At 40.1% G+C, this 21,065-nt stretch overlaps 1 protein-coding gene across 6 annotated transcripts in view; it reads left to right on the forward strand.

Annotated features, from left to right (window-relative positions):
• Nucleotides 1–21,065, forward strand: part of DCLK1 (doublecortin like kinase 1) — a 359,929-nt gene that overhangs the window by 259,630 nt on the left and 79,234 nt on the right. For 3 of the 6 annotated variants that reach the window (XM_030922322.1, XM_010383111.2, XM_030922321.1), the window contains exon 6: nt 13,493–13,587. In XM_030922322.1, coding sequence (XP_030778182.1) covers nt 13,493–13,587 — 95 coding nt within the window. Of the gene's footprint in view, nt 1–12,224; nt 12,577–13,492; nt 13,588–17,292; nt 17,360–21,065 lie in introns of those variants that run through there. The other 3 variants (XM_010383113.2, XM_010383112.2, XM_030922323.1) reach the window with 2 other exon arrangements.

Here is a 21,065-nt window from a genome sequence, read left to right on the forward strand (position 1 = left end):
ATATAGGCAATAATTTCATTTTATAATTAACTGGTAATGTAATCACTATTCAGCATTGTAAGAATTTATATTCATTTTTGAAAAGTAATTTTGGAAACTCAAGAAGAGAGGCAAATATATTAAATGTACTTGTATGTCACTGCCAACATTTGTAATTATTCCTTTTAGAAGTTTAAAATGGGTAGGACGCATTGCCTCAAAATCAACAAGTTGCTCCAAACAAGCATTTCCACATTCTATTTTTTCCTTGAAGTCCTTTTCAACTCTAGTTGAAACCTGGTTGAACTGACCAGCACTAACTTGAAATTTGGGATAGGTAAGTCATACCAAGTCGTATCATTTTCTTTTTTTTTTTTTTTTTTTTTTTTGAGATGGAGTCTCGCTCTGTCGCCCAGGCTGGAGTGCAGTGGCCGGATCTCAGCTCACTGCAAGCTCCGCCTCCCAGGTTTACGCCATTCTCCTGCCTCAGCCTCCCGAGTAGCTGGGACTACAGGCGCCTGCCACCTCGCCCGGCTAGTTTTTTGTATTTTTTAGTAGAGACGGGGTTTCACCGGGTTAGCCAGGATGGTCTCGATCTCCTGACCTCGTGATCCGCCCGTCTCGGCCTCCCAAAGTGCTGGGATTACAGGCTTGAGCCACCGCGCCTGGCCAGTCGTATCATTTTCATAAAGAAAGTAGAGTCCAAATTCATTCTAAAATTAACACGTTCTTGAAAAATTAGCACTTCTAGGTGTCTTTAACTTCTAGGTCAAAATTAATTGTATAACACTAATCATATTTTGTTTAATGTGAGCTTTTTATGCATTTAAAATTTTCAGCTTGCTGCATTTTGACCTGGAGGAGATAACATGCAACCATTTTCTGATTATGTAAGAGCTTATTATATGCACTGACTATCTCTTGATTCTGACTTGCTACCAAGAGCAACTTGTTCCCACTTTCCTTTGGATGGTTCCAATTTAGAGAGTTTCACAGAGCGGTCGACTCCCAGTCACAAATGTGTGGATTGTGCCAGTGACCTCAGGACCACCTCCTTTCCCTGGAACCAGACCCAGGGGTTAAGGAGTTCGGCAGCTTTGCCAGTTCTCCTGGAGGCAAGTGCAGCTGCTGATGTCAGGGAAGCCCCTCTCTTGGGGCCCCTCCACTGCTCTGGCCCAGGTCTCCTGTCCCTACTCAACTAAGGCTCTTGGAACTAGTGGAAAGGCATGTTGAATTATCTCTATACAGATTGTATCACATTTTCTTAAAATAGCCTGTTTAGTGTTTTTCATCAATCATATGGACTCAAACATGAATTTTACTTAAATACTCCATCAACATTAGTATTGCCCCAAACCCAACTACTACCGGACTTTTTAATGTTAAAGCATCTTTAGACCAGGTGTGGTGGCTCATGCCTGTAATCCCAGCACTTAGGGAGGCCAAGGCAGGCTAGTGAAACCTGGTCTCTAAAAAAAAAAAATACAAAAATTAGCCTGGCACGATGGTTCCTGTGTTTCCTGTGGTCCCAGCTACTCAGGATGGCTTGACCCCGGGAGGCAGAGGTTGCAGTGAGTTGAGATTGCACAACTGCACTCCAGTGTGGAAGACAGAAAGAGACCCTGTCTCAAAAAAAAAAAAAAAAAAAAAAAAAAAAAGTCTTTGTTTTCCCCCTAAAACATTAACCTAAAGTTTATAATGATTTCTACTTCAGTGTTTAAATTTCTACTTCCAGTATTCAGTTTCCTATATTATACAGAAATTGGAGCATATTACAAAGTTAAGATCTATGCAATTTTCAGGCTATGCTGCTTTGAATATAACATGGTTAACGGCCGGGCGCGGTGGCTCAAGCCTGTAATCCCAGCACTTTGGGAGGCCGAGACGGGCGGATCACAAGGTCAGGAGATCGAGACCATCCTGGCTAATACGGTGAAACCCCATCTCTACTAAAGAATACAAAAAACTAGCCGGGCGACGAGGCGGGCACCTGTAGTCCCAGCTACTTGGGAGGCGGAGGCAGGAGAATGGCGTGAACCTGGGAGGCGGAGCTTGCAGTGAGCTGAGATCGGCCACCGCACTCCAGCCTGGGCGACAGAGCCAGACTCCGTCTCAAAAATAAAAAAAAAAAAGAATATAACATGGTTAACTTATATTTACCAGACACATTATTGTTTACATATGGCCTTTATTTCTTCAATCTTTTTTGATCCTCCTATTAATTTCCTAACAGCAAGCAAGTAAGGCAAGTTATTATTATCTCTGTGGAAATAAGAACACAGTGGCAGGGCTGGGATAACTGCTTTGCTCTGAGTCCCAGAGTTCAGAATGGCAACTCGGGGCTGGCACCGGGGGCTTCTGGTGCTCTAGACACACAAGGCTGGCAGTCCTGGATACCTATTTCTTCACCTCCACTTACTAGAGTTTTGATCCAGAAAACAATTAAGCTAGTCCCTGGTTTGAGAGTGCAATTCACAGCATCACAACACCTTGCAACATAAGCCTAAGTATTAGTCCCTTGGCACCAGGGTTCCAGGAGGTGAATGATTTACCCCAACTTCCTAATGAATAGCATTGCTGGACAGAAACCTCCCTTGTAAGTCAGCATTAGAACAAGAATGAGAATCCTCTGTAAATCCTCCCTTTGTCCCTTACCCAGTTCTCTTCATTGCACTAAAAGTGGTTCAAAGTGATTTATTAAAGTGTAAAGTTCATTTACACTTTCAAAACTATCAGTTACAGACCAACTAGTGTCAGGCATTTGCTAGGCACTAATGATGCCCCTATTCTCAGGAAGCATAGGGGTCAAGGCCTCACAGATAACATAATTCACATACCTGTTGAATTATGATTAGTCTCCATAACAGAAAAGGCTGAAAGGAGGCAAACAGAGCTAGCAAAGAGAAACCAGAAGCCTTAATAACACATGAAAAGAATAAAGAGCCTCTAGATAAATTGCATGCTGAGACGCTGGAGGATGAATCACTAAGAAATTGGAAAAAGACTTCTAGTTGCTTCTTAAAGAAACAAGAATGTGTAAGGAGTAAAGAGTTTCATATGGGTTGACTCTTCATACGTGTGTATATATTTGGAACACAGATCTAGTAAAATGTATAAGTTAAAAGTAAACTGCTTGATTTTTATTTTTGAGACAGGGTCTCACTCTGTCACCCAGGCTGGAGTGCAGTGGCAAAAGTGAAATTCTTTTAAGCAATTTTTTTTTATCTACATAGGGAAGTTATAACAAAATAACTCTAAAAATAAGAATAAAATATGCATTAATTTGGTTTTAATAAAGACTAATAAAACTTCAGTTGGCTTTATATTGTTCTCTTAATCTTATAAGGAAACTGTGTTTATCTTGAAGTTTCATAGCTGCAGTTCTCCTTAAAACTTACAGATTTCAAAATTTTGATCTTTTCTTGGATTTGGGAAAGCTTTGGGGCCAGGCATGGTGGCTCATACCTTTAATCCCAATACTTTGGGAGGGCTAGGCAGGAGGATTGGTTGAAATCAGGAGTTTGAGACCAATCTAGGCAACATACCGAGACCTGTGTCTACAAGAAATTTAAAAACTAACTGGGTGTGATGGTGCACACCTATGGTCCCAGCTACTTGGGAGGCTGAGGTGGCATGATCTCTTGAGCTTAGGAGTTTGAGGCTGCAGTCAGCCATGGTCACACCACTGCACCCCAGCTTGGATGCCAGAGCAAGACCCCATTCTAAAAAAAAAAAAAAAAAAAAAAAAAAAAAAAAAAACAGAGAAGAAAAATGGGGTTTTTTGTTTGTTTTAGAGTTTTTATTTACATTTAGATAGCCAACTTTTTATCATAGAATGATACCCTGTATTTAGAATCTCTGTCTGTGGAACCCATAGCAGACATAACTGAGGCCCAATGAGTACCTCACACCTTTCGATTCCAATATGAGATAATGTACTTTCTTGCCCTTGAGAAGCTTACAGACTACAGTAGAACCATTCATGGCAACAACCATTCATTCATTCAGTATACATTGAGAATCTACAGTGGATCAGCAATGTTGGGTGCTGGAGATGCAAGGGCAAACATTTGAAAGAAGGTAAAGCCAAATGGCTTAGTTAATGAACATCTACCAAGACAAAGCACCATTCTGAATGCCCAGTCTTAAAACTTCTGTGTGACTCCAGAAATCCTGAAGTCTTTTTATTCATGCTATTTAAATTTTACTTTTTTACAGTTCTATAAAAATATTTTATGCAGCATATGCAGATAAGAATCAAAGCTGGGGAAGTGAAGAGAATTTTAATCAGCTCACTACTAGTCCAGTTTGTCAAATTCTTTTGATTTATATCTAACACCTTCAAAGGTAGATTACCAGCTATTAATTTTTAGTTCAGTCTTTTCCTTTAGTGTAGAGAATTCAGCCTTATACAATCTATGGAGAATCTTTTTTGCTTTGGAGCTCCAAGGGAATTGTTGAGAACAAAATACATCAAGAAAATAAGAGGTTGGTGAGTCATCCCTTGTGTCTTTGGAATTTCTGGCTGCACGTAAGGCTCATCCCTCCTTCCATTTCTTCTTTCTCTGCACCCACCAACTCTCCCTGGTGCTCACCCCAGAAGAACCTCCAAAGATACTCTTCAAAGCCTTGAACCATTATCTTGACTTACTGTCTACTTGGGGGCAGCAACGTACATCAACTGCTTGTATAAATTTCTTACTGTTAATGCCCCATGTTAATTAAATATTTCCTGAGTATCTACTGTGTTCCAGACATGCATTAGGTCCCAAGAGTGCAAAGATGATTAAACTACAGTCCTTGCCTTCAAGTTGCTTATATTATAGTTGGGAGAGAAACATATACAGCCACGTGTCCCTTAATGGTGGGGCTGTCTTCCAAGAAATGTGTTATTAGGCAATTTTGCCATTGTGCAAACATCCTAGAGTGTGCATACACAAACCTAGAGATAGTGTAGCCTGCTACACATGGCTATGTGGTATGGCCTGTTGCTCCTGGGCTATAAACCTATACAGTATGTTATCGTGCTGAATATTCTAGCAGTTGTAACCAGTGATAAGCATTTGCACATCTAAACAGGTGTAAACATAGAAAAGGTGCAGTGAAAATACAGTATTATAATCTTATGGAACCACCATCGGATCTATGGTCCATTGTTGACCAAAACATTTTTATGTGGTACTTGACTATATACCATGTAACTGTAATAGTGTAATAAGTGCTGTGATGATCTAGAGGAAACAGGTTAGATCTCATTAATAGGGTCTGAGAGCTCTTCCAAGAGAAAAGGATCTATACATTTGGTTGTAAAAAAGGGCCAGGAGGGCATTCCCTCCCAATGTGAGCTAAGGCACAAAGACATGAAACTATATGGCATAGTTAGGGAATAGTTGCTTGTTCAATAAAAACGCAGGCTATAATTCTAAGAAAGAGTTGGAAAGATGGTGGTAGCCCCATTGGTTGTGGTCCAATTGCACAGGGTCATGGAAGTATATTTGTGCTATAAGTTGTAGGTATTATGAAGTGAAAGGGAATTTTTCACCATGCCATGAAAGACCGCAGTTGAGTTTTGGAAACAGTGGCACGGTGGTAGAAAAAATTGCTACACACGAAAGGCTAAGGGCCAGGAAGGCTCTATGAGGCCATTGTAGTCATCCTGGAATGAAATTGTTGAGACAGAACTGAAAGAGCATTGTTGGGAATGGGGGAGACCTCAAAGGGAAATGAAACCAGAAATTGAACTGGATGTGAGGCTAGAAGAAGAGAGAGGAATCAGAGATAGGAAGCAGATTTGTTGGATGAGGAGAGGTAGGGACTGAGTTTCATTTTAGATATGTGGAGTGTGAGGTGATTTGGAAATGTTTGTAAGCAACTGGAAATAAAAAACTGTTCTAAGTCAGGAGATCTGAGCTAACAATATATATTTGGGAGACCCTGGTACATTGTAGTGATTTGAATAATAGAAACATAAGGCCGGGCGCGGTGGCTCAAGCCTGTAATCCCAGCACTTTGGGAGGCCGAGACGGGCGGATCACGAGGTCAGGGGATCAAGACCATCCTGGCTAACATGGTGAAACCCCGTCTCTACTAAAAATACAAAAAACTAGCCGGGCGACCTGGCGGGCGCCTGTAGTCCCAGCTACTCGGGAGGCTGAGGCAGGAGAATGGCGTGAACCCGGGAGGCGGAGCTTGCAGTGAGCTGAGATCCGGCCACTGCACTCCAGCCTGGAGCGAGTGAGACTCCGTCTCAAAAAACAAACAAACAAACAAACAAACAAAAGAAACATAAGGTACCTCCCTGCTGCCTCAAGAACAGATTTGTAAAGATGTAAATGGAACCATGGGGTAAGTCTGCATTTCTAAGAGCAATCAGCAGAAGCAGGGAAGAACAGTAAGAGTACAGAGACAGAAGTCAAAGGGGCAGAAAGTTTTGAGATGAAGGAAGGGGCAGAAATGCTTGATGCTGAGATGTCAGGTAGCATGAGAACTGAATGGGGATCATAGGATTCAGCAATGAGGATGCCACTGTGGCTTACAAAGGAATGGGTAATACCAGATGGCAGGGGGACCTGATCTGGGAGTATCATTTTTGGGGGTCACCGTGGGTCCTCTCCCAGGCTGGCTCCAGGCTTTACTCTAGCGGGAGCTGTCCTGCAGCAATTGGTTGGTAGGGATCAACCCCAGGACCGCCATCCACCCTGACCCTTGGTGCTTGTGGTCCCTAGTTCCCCTGTCATAACCATAGCCTGTTCTTGGATCCCAGCTGATAGGGATCAGATCCAAAAATTGCCTAATTTTATATCACAGGACTCTAGTTGGTCTTTTTTCATTGTTTAATTAAAATATTTTTCTTGTACCCCAAATTGTCACCACCTCTTTTCTCCCCACCCTGTCCACATTCAGTGGGTCACCATTCTCCCTGTGGTGATGCCATCACTAGCTGACATCCTCCCACTTTATCTTACATCTGCCCTGGGCACCAATGTCCAACCTGCTGCCATCACTTGTTGTCTGCCAAATAAAGTCTGGACTCATTCTCAAGTGGAGGACATCTTCCTTTCCAGTCATGTCTCCCATTTCTTCTCTGGACCCATGCTCCATCCTAGAAACAAATTTAAATTGTCCCCAGCTTGGGCTTTTCCACCTCATCCCTTTATTCCTCTCACTTGTCCTTGCTAGAATGTCTTCCTCTGTTTCTTCAGCTGTCTAAAGCCCACTCACCCAGTTTGGCCCTGCAGACCTCTGCCACTTTCCCGGATCACCTCGCTGTCCAGGGTCTTCGCCAGCCCTGCAGTACTGCGGCAGCTGATTCACCGATGACACGTTGTACCACCTTGCTCAGTTGCAAGGTCTCTGAGAGCAGGGGTTCTTTGTGCATTCTGCAGTGACTGTGAGTTCATGGTGACTACTGGGTAAATGTTGACCGCACGAATGAATTGAGAAATGCTAGGAGCTGTTGCCTAAATTTCCTGAGGTTCGGAGCCTTTGTACGTATTTATTTAAAAAATTAATTCACAGAGCCATGTCCCTGTCTCCCTCTCCTCTGTTCCTGGGGTCCCTCCTTCCCTTTATTCTCAGTAGATGGTTTCTTTGAATTGGACCCATTGTCTGAGTTCAAGAGAAAACAGACATGGAGAAAATCAGAGCGCCACCTCACCTATGAGGTGAGCACCCAGGAAGCTAAAGTTAGGGGAAAAGTGCATCTTCTTCCCTCTGTTAGGTAGTTGTCTCTTTTCTCTTGGTCTCAACTGATTCCCAATGTGCCCCCAACCCCCTGCATTTTTTTTTTTTTTTTCTTCTCAATAGTGTGGCAAGCAAGGAACAAAAGCTGAGAAAGAGATTTTAGGGAATGAACAGCCTACACCATGATTAGGGAGTAAAGGAGAGTCTAAGGCAGGAAGCCAGATCTCCCTGGCAGCATGCCTGAATCGCCACCCCCAAACCCAAGGACACACACATATATGCAAACACATTCTCTCCCCAAATCTTGACAAGTGCAGCACCAGAAATAAATGAGCCGCTTTAAGTGCTAAAAGAAAACAGGGAAACAGTAAGGTGGATTTCATGTCCAAAAAGTTGTACATCTTTTAATTAGATGGTCTCACTTGGAGATTTCTCTGACTTCAGAACCAATTTGAGATGCTTACTAACATTTCAGCTTTCACTTGGTATCTGAGACTTTTAGGAACGCAACTGCAAAAAGAAGTTAACCTACATATGCGTGGAAAGTCATTTAAAAGGACAATGAATTTGTAAATTAAGCCAAGTATTTCCAAATTCCAGAATGTTTAAAGTAACTTTGATATTTAATCGTAAGCATCTAGAGGACAGGGAGCAATAAGAATCTAGCATGTATTAAGTGTACACTATGTGTGCTGATACGTTGATATCTAGAGCCCTGGACTCGTGGCTCCAGTTAGTGAACAAGAGTGGGTTCACCTGTCTGAAATGATGAAGGAAAAAGTGGATCTGCATACTTCCTGAGGAGTATTATTCAACAATGCACTGTGACCAGTATATGCTGTTGGATCCCTGGCAGGCTTAGGTGACAGCTGAGTTGAAATAAAGGAGGGTCATGTACCGTCGAGAGAGATAGAAGTCAGCTCTGCAGTGAGATTTCTTCCACAGCTCTTTGGTGACCAGTGATGTTAATTGGTCCTCATGGTATCAGTGAATGATCCATCCTGAAGTCGAGCACTTCTTATTCAAGGGTAACAAGCACAGCAAAGGAAGACATTTCCTATTTTTTAAAATAAGAAAATGTGCCTATACAGATATAAGCAAAGGAGACCAGAACTGGGTAAAGGCAATGATTCTAATGAATTCTTTACTAATTCAGAGTTTAGTGGATTCAGAGACTGAAATAATTAATTGTTCAGCCCTGCTTGGCTGTTTAACAACAACCATATTAGTTTAATTGTTCCCATTCAAGATAAAGAATTGTTTAATAAGGGCCTCTGAAAAATAATGCCATTTTAAGTTGAATTTTAATAAGTTCTATTAAATAAGTAACAAAGCCTTGTTATTGGCACTTAGAGACTTCTGGCATTACAGAGCAAAAACCAAGTGAACTCAGTACATGTGTCAAACTTATTTATGAAAGAAAATTATTTATCCCAGCAGTGATTCAACAAGAAGGTGTATAATGCTTTCTGGATGTCAAGAGACATTTTAAGAAGTTGCTGATGCTCTTCTGCATGGCCAAGAGGAAGAGTCTGAACAGAGCTCTGACCCTAAGAATACAGGCTGTTCCCAATGTTCAGACAAGTTGTGTTCCAAAAACATTTGATTGTAAATGACTTGTCTGGCACTTGAGTTTCATTTTTCTAGAGATGGCAATGCAAATAGAAGCACTGAGCCCAGTGGTTTTATTAGGTTGGTGCAAAAGTAATTGCAGTTTTTGCTTTACTTTTAACGGCAAAAACCACTTTTACTATTGCAACAAGCTTACCTAAAGGAGGCAGATCCAAGTGTCCCGGCAGTAGAGCGAGAAGCCTAGGCATCCTTAGCCCTACAGACACGAGGAGGGTTCTGGACATGCCTTGAGGTGCCAGGACCAGCCACTCATAGGAAAAGTGCGAAGTTTTTTGAGTAAGATCTAAATGAAATCTAGTTTTAGCTCTGCCATCTTCCAGCTCTTTGTCTTTGGACAAGTTACCCCACTAAACCTGTTTCTTCATCTAAAACAGAAAACATTGTACCAACTTACATGGCAGAACTGGTGTCACCTAAGGTGCTTCCGTTCAAAGTGTCCAAACTCTCTGTGTCCTTGCAAACATGCTGCCTTTTGGCCTTAATCTTCTACAGCCAATCAATTACCAAGTTCTATAGTTTTTACCTCTTACCTTTCTCTGGAATGTTTCCATTTACTGCCACCCCATGGCACTACCCTAGATCAGCCACGTCAGCATCTCTACCATAGGACCCTTAAATGTGCCCCACTCTCTCCTAACTTGACATTCTCCTTGCATCCAGTATTGTTTCCCTGTAATCCACTCTTGACAGGGCAAGAGCTCTGGAGAGCATTTTCAAATGCAAGCCTGATCCTGTGACTCCTGCTTAAAATCTTTTTTGTTTTTGTTTTTATTGTTTTGTTTTGTTTTATTTTTGTTTTGTTTTTGCTTCTCATTGCCCTTTGGATAAAAACCAAACTCCTTAACATGAATTTTAAAGCCCTGCTCACTATGCGACCCCTGCCTCCATCTCATTACTGAAACTCCTCCCCCTCCAACCCCACATACTTGCTGTACTAACTTATTTAAATCTCCTCAATGCACCACACTGGCCTCCTTTTTTGCATCCAGCCCTGAAACAGGGGATCCCTGGTCCGAGGACACTTTTCCTTCATTGTGCCCTCCCTGCTTCACCAGGCTAACTCCTGTATCCACTGCCTCTATGAAGGGCATAGGCCAACTCTGACTCTGTTGGTTATTAGGATTCCAATTGCAACACCCAATACTTCTGTTGATGGCTGTTGTGATACCTTGGCTCTTGTCTTCTTAGTTTAAAAGAATTTAAACAAGAGACATACAGCCAAGGAGATGCAGCAGAGAGTCATTCATTGCAAAAGAAAAAGAGTATTTTGAAAGTTAGATGCAGAATAAACAGTATACCCTGAGAGAGAGAGAGAGTTCAGGGTGAGCTGCTTGTAAGGGTGAGGCAGTGTTGATTATTGCTGGAGAAACCCCCTTTATGAGAGTCTTACATGATAATTCATAAGGAGATGGGAAGAGGTGTTACTAGTAAGCATGTTCTGGGTGGTCCTCTGGGTGCACATGCACTGTAGCTGTATGTGCATGTTCATATATCACATGTCTCATTAGCATCTTAAATCTCCACCCAGGAGTGTGTTTTTTACTATAAATGAGCAAAGGGTCAGTTTGATGACAATTAAAATCAAAATGCACATGCTCTAGAGAAGGGACAGTCCCTCCTGAAGATAGCTTTGCTTACATGAGCTCAGTTACAATGTGAATGCCAAGGCTTATTGTATTGGCTGTGAGGTCACCACCATTGCTGCATCCCAAGAACATGGTCACTTCCTTGACTATCCTGCCTCACTTCCCCTCTCAAAATACTTTATTGTAATTACTAGCTTAGTTCTCTGGTTTACCTGTAGGCTAAAGGGCTGACACAGTAAGGCAAGGTAGTAGTAAGAGTGCAGGTTTTAAACTGCCTAGGTTAGATTTTGCTCCATATTTGTTTGTCAAATGACCCATCATCTGTAAGCCTCAATTTCCTCACCTGTAGAATGGGTGGAAATGATACTGACAATCTTATAGAGTTATTGTGTGAGTTAAATGGTGTAATATACATACATGCTGATGCATATAGATGCATATATGTGCATATATAAAAGGTTTAAGTGCATTGACTGGTGCATAAAAATGCCTTCAATAAACTGAGATACACATGTAATGGGTACTTACTAAATATGTACAGACTTTTATTGTTTTGTTTTGCTTTTTAAAGCAAAGTATTCCTGAGACTGTTTTCTTGTGAATCCTTTGTCTCTCTTTCTTAATTTTCCATTAGCTGGGTAAGATCAGAGTCTCAAAGTAAAAAGTGTTAACACTGTGTTTGCTTCCCTATTTGCTGATTTTTTTCTCCAATCTATGTAGCCTTTAGGTATGACATAAAGATGTGCAGTAGAATGCGGGTGGGCAAAGAAAATATATTCACAAAATGTGTTCTCCAGCCAACCAGTAAGGCATCCCTTCCTTATTGGTTGTAGGCTCTGCTTCTGCCCTTGTCTTTAATCCTTGCCTATTTCTGAGCCCCTTCCTTAGAGGCTACTGGCTGAGGAAGTCTAATGTGATGAGGTCTGAGCATGAAGTTCACTCAGCAAAGACAGGAGAGTGGCATGCAAGCAAATTAAAGCATTCTTAGCTTTCCAGTTCACTCTCTCTGCGAGAAAAAAAAAAAAAAAAAAACATACATAGCTTTTTAGGCTTCTATTTTTAGGACTTGCCAAATACATTTCAAAAGCAAAACTACAAATTAATGCAGCATGGGGTATGTGACATTTTTTAAGGTCTTTGGAGGAGATGACAAAACAAGGAGCTTCCCACTTCCCAGGGTTGTAAGTTTTTGGGAAAACATCAAATACGAACAATCAATAAACATCCTACCTTGCCACTGAATTGTGTGAGGGTTTCCAGATTACCTGGTAGTCACCAGGCTTTAGAAGAGTTATTGTCATTTCGATTTTCAAATGAGTCACTGGATCTCTTGCCCCCAGGGCCACTTCATTATGATTCAGTGCAAAGTACTGACAGCACCGGGGCTTCCGGGAGGGAGTGGTGTCGGGGTGGGGGTTGCTGTTGGCAAGAGGCTTAATTGACACCTTTGATGTAGCCTAAGACAGAACCTGCACCTCCCACTGCTGCTTGGGAGACGTCAGCTTTACGCAGAAAAGGCATCTGCTGATGAATCCTGCATCTCATTCAGCCTGCTCTGAGAGCAGCCTTAGCCATCCTTAAACTCATCCAACCAATTCCCGTTTCCGCGGGTGCTTGGCTTAGTGCTGAGACGGGATTCTGCCCTTGGTATTCAGGTCCAACACTAAGACTGTGTCCATGTTAGAACTCATAGAAGGTAAGTGAAATGCATTGCTGCTCTCCCATGTGGAAAGCGTTTATTTTGCACCCTCAAGAATCTATGTGTCTCCTGGTTAATTCTACTTCACTGACTGTGGGGCTGTAATGTTGTCATTTTTACAGGTAAAATAGAGGCGACCTGATACATCTTTATAAAACCATGTCTTTAAGTGTTTCATTCTGTTGTTAGAGATGATGTTACTTAGAGAAAAGAATTGCTTACTTGAGTTCTGTGGCTTTAGTTCAGTTTAGTGAAAATGTGCATGAAACTCTTGAGTATTGGGTAGAATTCCAGTGATTTGAACTGGTTAGCAGTTTTTCTTTTCAAAGGCAGCAAAGAGAAACTGTGAGGAGTTTCTCAGCATCTGTGGCCAGTGACTGTCCAATTCAAGGCAGGTCCATCACAATCAGGCTCGGCGGATGGACAAGACACAGGTGGATGCAGGACATTTTTCTAGAAGTGGGTTATTAATTATACAAATACAGTGATCTATTTATCAGGTCATTGGAATGTCACTGGTGATCTGTGCTTATATTTATTCCTGCTGGGGAGTACTAGGTAGCTAAACTGAAGAGTTAAGAATGAACCTCATTGAAAATGCCTCAGGACCATACATTCCTAAAGTCCCTGCTGGCACAGTTAAAGGCATCATTAATACATTCATCAGGAAAGTTGTGAAAGGTACATCTTAAAAAATAATTCTGTAACCTACTGCTCTGTGAAACACAGGATTTGCAAAACTGTGACTCTCTGAAGGCTACTTCCCAAAGCTCTTCCTCAATGTACACATGGAAGGGTGTCTAGAGTTCTAATAGACAGCTCTCTATATAATTGTTTATTTCTTGGAGATGATTTGTCATGAAAATTATTTAACATGCCATTTTTCTCTGTGTGTGATTCTTTGTATTTCTAGTTAATGGAACCCCTGGTAGTCAGCTCTCTACTCCGCGCTCAGGCAAGTCGCCAAGCCCATCACCCACCAGCCCAGGAAGCCTGCGAAAGCAGAGGGTAAGGAAATAAGCAAGCTGCTTGTTTCAGACTTGTCTCAGCCTCGGTGCAGAGTGGTACAGGTGCCAGCAAATCGTGCTGCTCGTCTCTAGGTGATAGCTAAGCTAGAACAGGAGGTGACCAATGGGGAGTTGCTTATTGCTGTGGTTTAGCTAGAACTCAGGGCTTTTAGCTTCTCTGTAACCTTGTCCAAATCTTAACTCAGAAGAATGCACCTTTGCTACTTCACTTTTACGTACTCCTCTTTTTGTTCTGACTGTACAGGCTTTATTAGCACTAGTTTATAAGCCTTCTTAGTTGTGATGAGTTTGATTAGATGTCACCATTAAGGGAAAGAAGAAGTGCTGTGAATGGAGGGGAGGGCCCTGGTGGAAAATTGCTTATGGTACAGATGGGACCCCGGAGCAGCAGAGGGTCCATGAGGTAGGGGATGGGAACCTATGACACGTGCTTTTGTGGATGAAACCCACATTGAGCACCTTTTCATCACTACTTACATTTATGGAGAATTTGGCTGAGCTTGGAGACCACAGTGAAAAAGTTACTGGAAACTGTTAGCTTCTCCATACTAAGGAAGAAGGTGAGAGCACTTCTCTCAGGATGGAGAGACTACTGTTCTTATCCTGTCACAACCTGTACTGTTTGTCTTTTCCAGTAATACCAAGTCAAAAATAAAAGTAGTGGGAAGGAGGCAAAAGGGGAGGTACAATGCCAAAAACGGAAGGCCCTTTATGGTCCTGATTTCAGACGCGAGTTCGGGGGAATGTACGCTCCTAGGAGGTTTCATGATGGTGTTCGCCGAACACTTTAATAAGCGAGGACTCCTTGCAGTCTACTGCACTCAAATGCTACATTCTTGAGTTTGGTTTCTTTTAATATGTGTTTTAAAATAAAACTTCTGAGTTCTATAAAATTAGGTGTCATCCAGGATGGAAGGCCCTCTCTTCAAGATTTCTGCACAGGTTGTGTCTTTAGGCTGCCAGACGTCTAAGAGTGTGGGGCAGGGAGATTCATTTGGTCCCTAGCTCCTTTGGAGCCTATTGCACCAAATAATCAAGTTTGGTTATCTTTCTCCGCTGATTCACCTGGCATCAGGTGGAGCTTGTTTTGAGTGTTTGATGAAGCCTGGGATCTGACGCCAGCTTGTCCACTAAATGGCCATGGTATCTTAGATAAGCCTATTCTCTTTTCTGGGTCTCCGTTGGAAACACAAAACAAAACGAGGAGGCTCTTTCCAGATACAAAGTCCAATACTTCTGTTCTACTTCCATTTGAGTGTTTTCACTATGGTTTTTTTCTTGGCCACAGTCTAATTTGGAATTTTAAGGTGTTGGAATCATTCGCGAACAACTCAAAGAATTGACCAAATTTATTTACTCTCCTAAAGGCCTGTCCTTGAGTGGAGGAAGAGCTGGTCAGTCATTCTTTTCTTGTAAACATCACCCAGTGAGGCATCAATCTATGGGGACCACCATTAGATACAGAGCAGGAAGGGCCCTCTTTCTGAGAACATTCTGTGTCTTAGAGTGTATGCTTTCTAGAGTACACCTAGCATAGAAATCCCTCTTTATACTTTGAGCTAATTGAACTCAGATTACGGATTTATTGGTGTCGTTTATGCTTAGTTGTTGAGATTAAGAGTGATTGGGAATTCCCACTGCTAATGAGAGCTTCTCTCCCTGCTCGTTTACTGAGGAGACCTCCATCGTAGGGATGTAAAGCTATGCTCCGATATCCCTTTCTTGGCAGAATGGGGCTAGAATTCGCTTCTTCTGCTTTCTGTATTTCCACTTTAGTATGATTTTGTCCAATTGAGGCAGAAAATTTCCATTCAGCTCTGTGGCTATTGGCTTATATAATTAACATTTCCTGCACTTGGGGAATGATTATAAGATATGGCTGTCTTATAGATTCTTCACGTTACCATTTAAATGATCAGTGCAAACACCATACTTGAGAGAAAAAAAAAATCCCATTTGTTTTAGGAGGACAAAGGGTTTATACCATCTGAAAACACTTATTGAGCACATGTTGTGAGGCGGGGCACTGGATATATTCTAAGATGGTTCCACATCCAAGCTGTTGAATTTGGGCCATAAATGAACGTCCCCATCCATGTGCTGTGTCAGTGTATGAAGGTATTCCCAGCTGCTTTAGCCAGAGGAGCTTTCATCTTGGCATGTAGGCAACTGCATCAAATAATCCCTCCCATTTAAAATGGGCCTAGAAGATCCCTAAAAATTGATCCTGTTTCAAATTTGGTTAATGGTCTTCTCAAATGGTTGGCTATACTCCTATGCAGGAAATACTGACATAAGTGAAAGATGGCATGTGCTAAAAGAAGACACTTCAAAGAATAAATTAACTCTTTTTACTGCAGATTGGAAAACAGTAGCTACTTCTATTTTTTCCTTCTGTGTTGCCTAGCAACATGGCCAAGAAAATGAGTTGACTACCCCCACCCCAAAACACACACACACACACACACACACACATGCACGTGCACACACCTTACCCCCATTTTAAAAATACAGGAACATAAGGTGTTTTTTCAGAAGGAAGGTTGATACATTTGACTGGTTTCTTTACAAATAAGAAAATCTAGTTTTTACTTATATTAGTTATAAAATTTAATTCGCTTTTTTTCTTCTGTTAAAATCACATTTTTATGTTACCTCTCTTGACATTTTGGAATAGTCTTATACAGTGAAAAACCTGCATGCCAGACATTTCTCTTCATAAGCATATTTGTGGCAATGTACCAAGTAACCTATTTTTCCAAAGCAGAGTTATTTAAGTTGCTGTCTACAGGCGTTTGACTGGTCACAGAAGCAGAGCCTGGAGACTCTTTTCCCACTCATGAACTTTTTTTGGTCCCATTTCTTAATCCATCAGGAAGAAATGTGTTGTGTTATGTAGGCTGAATGAAGCTCCCCATTATACTCCCACATCACTGACTTTTGTAGATTATCTGATCAGTCAGATGATGTGAGGAGTGGGTGGTACAAAACAGGAGAAAAGCCAACTCTAGATGCTCTCTGCAGATCTGAGCTGGTTGCCTGGCTACCAACCGAGATCTAGTAGCAGGAAGGGGAGGGGGGGAAAGAGAGAGGAGGTGATGAGTGAGTGGTCTGTTGGAGAACAGGGAAAGAACATTGGGAAGGGATTTGGGGTGAGGTGGGTTAATTTTGCACTCTTTCTGTTGTCCAAACATAGTATTTTGAGAAGGCAATGCTTTCTTGGGTTTTATGCTACATGCAACTACAACATTTGAGTTGCTGCTCTGGAACCAGAATTTGCTGAATGCCATCTTAGCCTCCTTTTAAATTATTTTATCTTGAGGTAAGCATGTTCCTTTTCTACCAAGAATGGGAAGGAAATGGTCAAGAAAGAATTGCCTAGTCACACAGTAGTGGAGGTGACCTTTACAGACCTCAGGGGCTATGCAACTCAACGGGCATCAAGGAAGGTGAAAGATTAGGGGTAGACCAAGAGGCATTTTCTTGCCAATAAGGTGAAACCAGCACCATTTTGTTTATTTAGATGGTTTCTCTATTATTATCTTTCCTCCTACTCCAAGTTGGTGACTTGAAAAAGTCAATAATATTAGAAACCGGGGATGCCCATTCAGTGTTGCTCCCACGAGAGCCACAGGGCACCCAAGAAAGTTGAGTAAACGAATCTATACCGCCCTTCATCTTGCAGGACCTGTACCACCCCCTCTCTTCGGATGACTTGGATTCAGTAGGAGACTCAGTGTAAAAGAAACAATGGAGCAATGTATATGGTTTGTGATTGGGTGAAGGTTTCACATTTCCTAAGCAAAAGTCTAACAGCAAAATACACAAAAGAGTTTTGCATACCTTGAAATGATAAAAGACCAAATCATACGAAAGTAAGTATGTAGGCATTTTGTATTCATAATGTTCAACCTTGAAATTGAGAGACTTTTAAAAATATCTCCCATATTGATTTGATTGGGGAGAGTCTGAACACAAAATGCTGAGATTTTTGTGCAGCGCCTGGCTCTAGATGAATTTCATTTATGGACCCAATATTGAGTACAAGAACACACTAATTGTGTGGCAATATAGAGCCAGAATTTCTGTAGATGGAGTTTTCTTCTTAATTATAAGTAGGCATAGAGATATAATTTTTCTGTACTTTCTGTAAAGCATATTAAAATGGCACTAGCACTCATATTTTTTCTTAAGTTTATGTTGTTTTTTAAAATTTGAATTGCTGGTTTTTAGAGGTATTTTTATTGCAAAATAATAAAAATGCTTGGGTAGATTTTTTCTCCCTAGACAGTAGAAAAAGCTACTTATTGTTTTGTGGGTTAGTATATCTGAGAGAAAAAGAAAAATTATGACAAGGACACATCTCAGAAAGACTCTAAAATTAGGCGTTAGGAACTTTCCTTGTTTTTGTTGTCAAGTACATTTTATTTTTTAAAGTTATTTTAGTAGAAACAGTATAAATTTAGCTTAAGCTATATGCCAACATGAAGAACTTGGCCAATGGCATTGCTATAGATTGTATATTTTTTTCTTACAATCATATACATAATTTTTTAAATGTGTAAAAACTAAAGCTGGGAATTTTTTTTTTCATACAGACCTAAAAAAAATTGTATCTGGACTTTTTCCAGGAAATCCATTTGAAAAGCAAGATTCACTTAAATTGTGCTGTATAAATCAGGCCTAGAGTATCCAAATCTCCACTCTGAAAAATTCTCAATCTTGCTGGTGTTTTGGAAATTTTCATATGCAAAACTCCTTTTGTGTTAAGCCAATTAAGTCTATGATTATAACCCATTGTTAAACATTAACCTACTAATTCTGATCTTCTAGTCCTCTATTTTTAAAAATTATAGTCAGCTTTGCTTAAACATAAAATAATTATTTTAAGTCTGAATGTTAAAAATTAATTTAATATGTATAGTCTATTGTATTTAAGCCATATCCTAGTGGTCATTTACTTTTACTAGTTCAAACACTAACAATTTAAGACTTGTGAAGCATGGTTTTGATATTCTCCAGGCTTGACATATCTCAGTAGGTGACAAATTAAAAATGTTTGATGCCATTTCGAGGCTTTTACATGATTTTTTTCAAATTTTACTTGAAAACAATTTTCAAATGTTTGATTCAAGATGGAGAGAAATTCAGTTGTCACACGCTGTTTTAAATGTTATTGATTTATCTCCCTGATAAATTGTTCCACTAGCAAATTTTACCATCTGGTTTATAGTTACATATGTTACCATCTCACTTTACAAGTGAATAAAATATTCCAACCAAAAGAAGAAGAAGAAGAAAAAACATCCAGGCAATCTAACAGCATTTGAAAACTTAGCCCTATAATAATTAGTGCCTCATTATGCTGTCTGTTGGAGAGAAAGACATTTCTCTGGCAGGTTATTCAAGAGCTGCAAACTGAACCATTCCATCTTGAAAGAACAGTTCATAATAATACCTGTTCCAGGCTTCAGGTTTTAAAACTGTTTCCAATAGAAATGACCAGAGACTCCTGCTGAGATCAAAAGGCTGCTTTGTTTTAGCTGAAACAGTAAACATCTGTGAGGTTGCCTATGCTGGTGTCTGTTTTAGTTATGTCTTTGTAAAATGCATTGCTTAATACAGTTGAGTCCATAAAAGATTAGTATGTATTTGACTAAATTGCCAAAAATGCAAAGAAAGCAATGGAACAGTTACTTTAAATCTGGTGGGGTCAGATGGTTGAGAACAAAAATAAATTCTAATAATTTTAACTTCCCTGCACTGTCAATCTTATGGACAACTACTGCTAGAAAGGTCCAATAAATGCTATTTGTTCTAAGTGGTAGATATTGCCAATTGATATAGAACCCATGGCTTTGTTTAGACAGGGCAAAAAGAAACTGAACTTGTACTAATTGCCGATAGATATCATGGCCAACTTTCCATTCAGGCAGTTCCAAGGGAAGTGCTTTCCACAGCATTCAATCTCTTGAACATATGACTTCTATTAAAGGACTGTTCAGGGGCTATATATATCATTTACTTTTTGAAAGTAAAGTCCCTCAGAGATTGAAACAGCACACCATTTATAGTCTTTGAGATCTCTTTTTATGCAAAACATAATTCTATTAAACTAAATCAGAAATAAAAAATTCTTAGCAACAAACCAGAAGTTTTCAGTTCATTGGTGGAAAAGAATTGGTGATTTATAGGCACTTATGATTGACTTACTTATAGAATTCTTCATAAAAAAATTCGGCAATGAATTTTTAAATTGTTCTACTGAGCAGGGAGCACTTCAGCAATAGCCATGCAGTTTTGTCCTAATGATAATCCTAAATGTGCTCTGAAGACATCGTGCTGTAGTTCAAAGTTCGATACTTTCTCACTTGCTCTCACTTCTTTCTTAGACGTAGACATTGTAGAAAAAGATATTAGGAATATTTCCCTACTTTCAGCATTTTAGAAGTGCAAAACTTAAAAATATATAAAATGTGAAGTTCAGTGTGAACTCAAAAGACTATAGTTCTGAAAGCCACATGGTGTGTTTTTGTCTTGTTTAATCATCTAGGCAGGGGGGAAAATCTACACGGTTTCCGTACTGCCATAGAATTTTAAGAAGTGTCAGGTTCTCTCATCTGTATACATCCCTGTGTACATATATTGACTCATCTAAATATTAAGAACCCAAAAAACATTTTCTAAAAACATTTGAACCAGCACTAACGTACTATATGTGTACCCTACATAACCAGCTGTGGAATTTCCAACACATGCCCTGAAGATCTGTACATGATTGGACTCTTTTTTCTTTTCTTTCTTTCTTTCTTTCTTTCTTTCTTTCTTTCTTTCTTTCTTTCTTTCTTTCTTTCTTTCTTTCTTTCTTTCTTTCTTTCTGTCTGTCTTTCTTTCTTTCTTTCTCTTTCTTTCTTTCTTTCTTTCTTTCTTTCTTTCTTTCTTTCTTTCTTTCTTTCTTTCTTTCTTTCTTTTTTTACTTAAAAACAATGAAGTGTGCAAGTCAGATTTCTTAATGGAAGTACATGAAGATACAGAATAATATTCCTGAAAATTCCACATATTTTAATTCTTGGACTGCTAAATTTTTCATATGTGGCCATATATCTATACAGGTGTTTGGGTGTTTATGTAAATTTGCCACGCTTGGTGTGTATGTGGGTATGCTTCTGTAAGTATCTGTGTATGTGTATAAACCATCAATAGTAAAGTATAGTATTTGTGATACAGCCTTATAAGTGACTGGCTTTTGTGGAATTATACATAAAATCTTCATGTCATAAAGTGTTACTCTGTGACATATTAGTTGGGGCATGTTTAAGTTAAAAAGCAATTTGCTCAACTAGTATGGCAAATGGTTCCAAATATTCAGATATACTGATTTATCAAAAAAATTGAAATTCAGCCAAATCCAACATTGTGTTAACTATTAAATATAAGTAACATTAATGTTTATATTGA

Source organism: Rhinopithecus roxellana, chromosome 18 (assembly GCF_007565055.1).
Source record: "Rhinopithecus roxellana isolate Shanxi Qingling chromosome 18, ASM756505v1, whole genome shotgun sequence".
NCBI classification, from domain to species: domain Eukaryota; kingdom Metazoa; phylum Chordata; class Mammalia; order Primates; family Cercopithecidae; genus Rhinopithecus; species Rhinopithecus roxellana.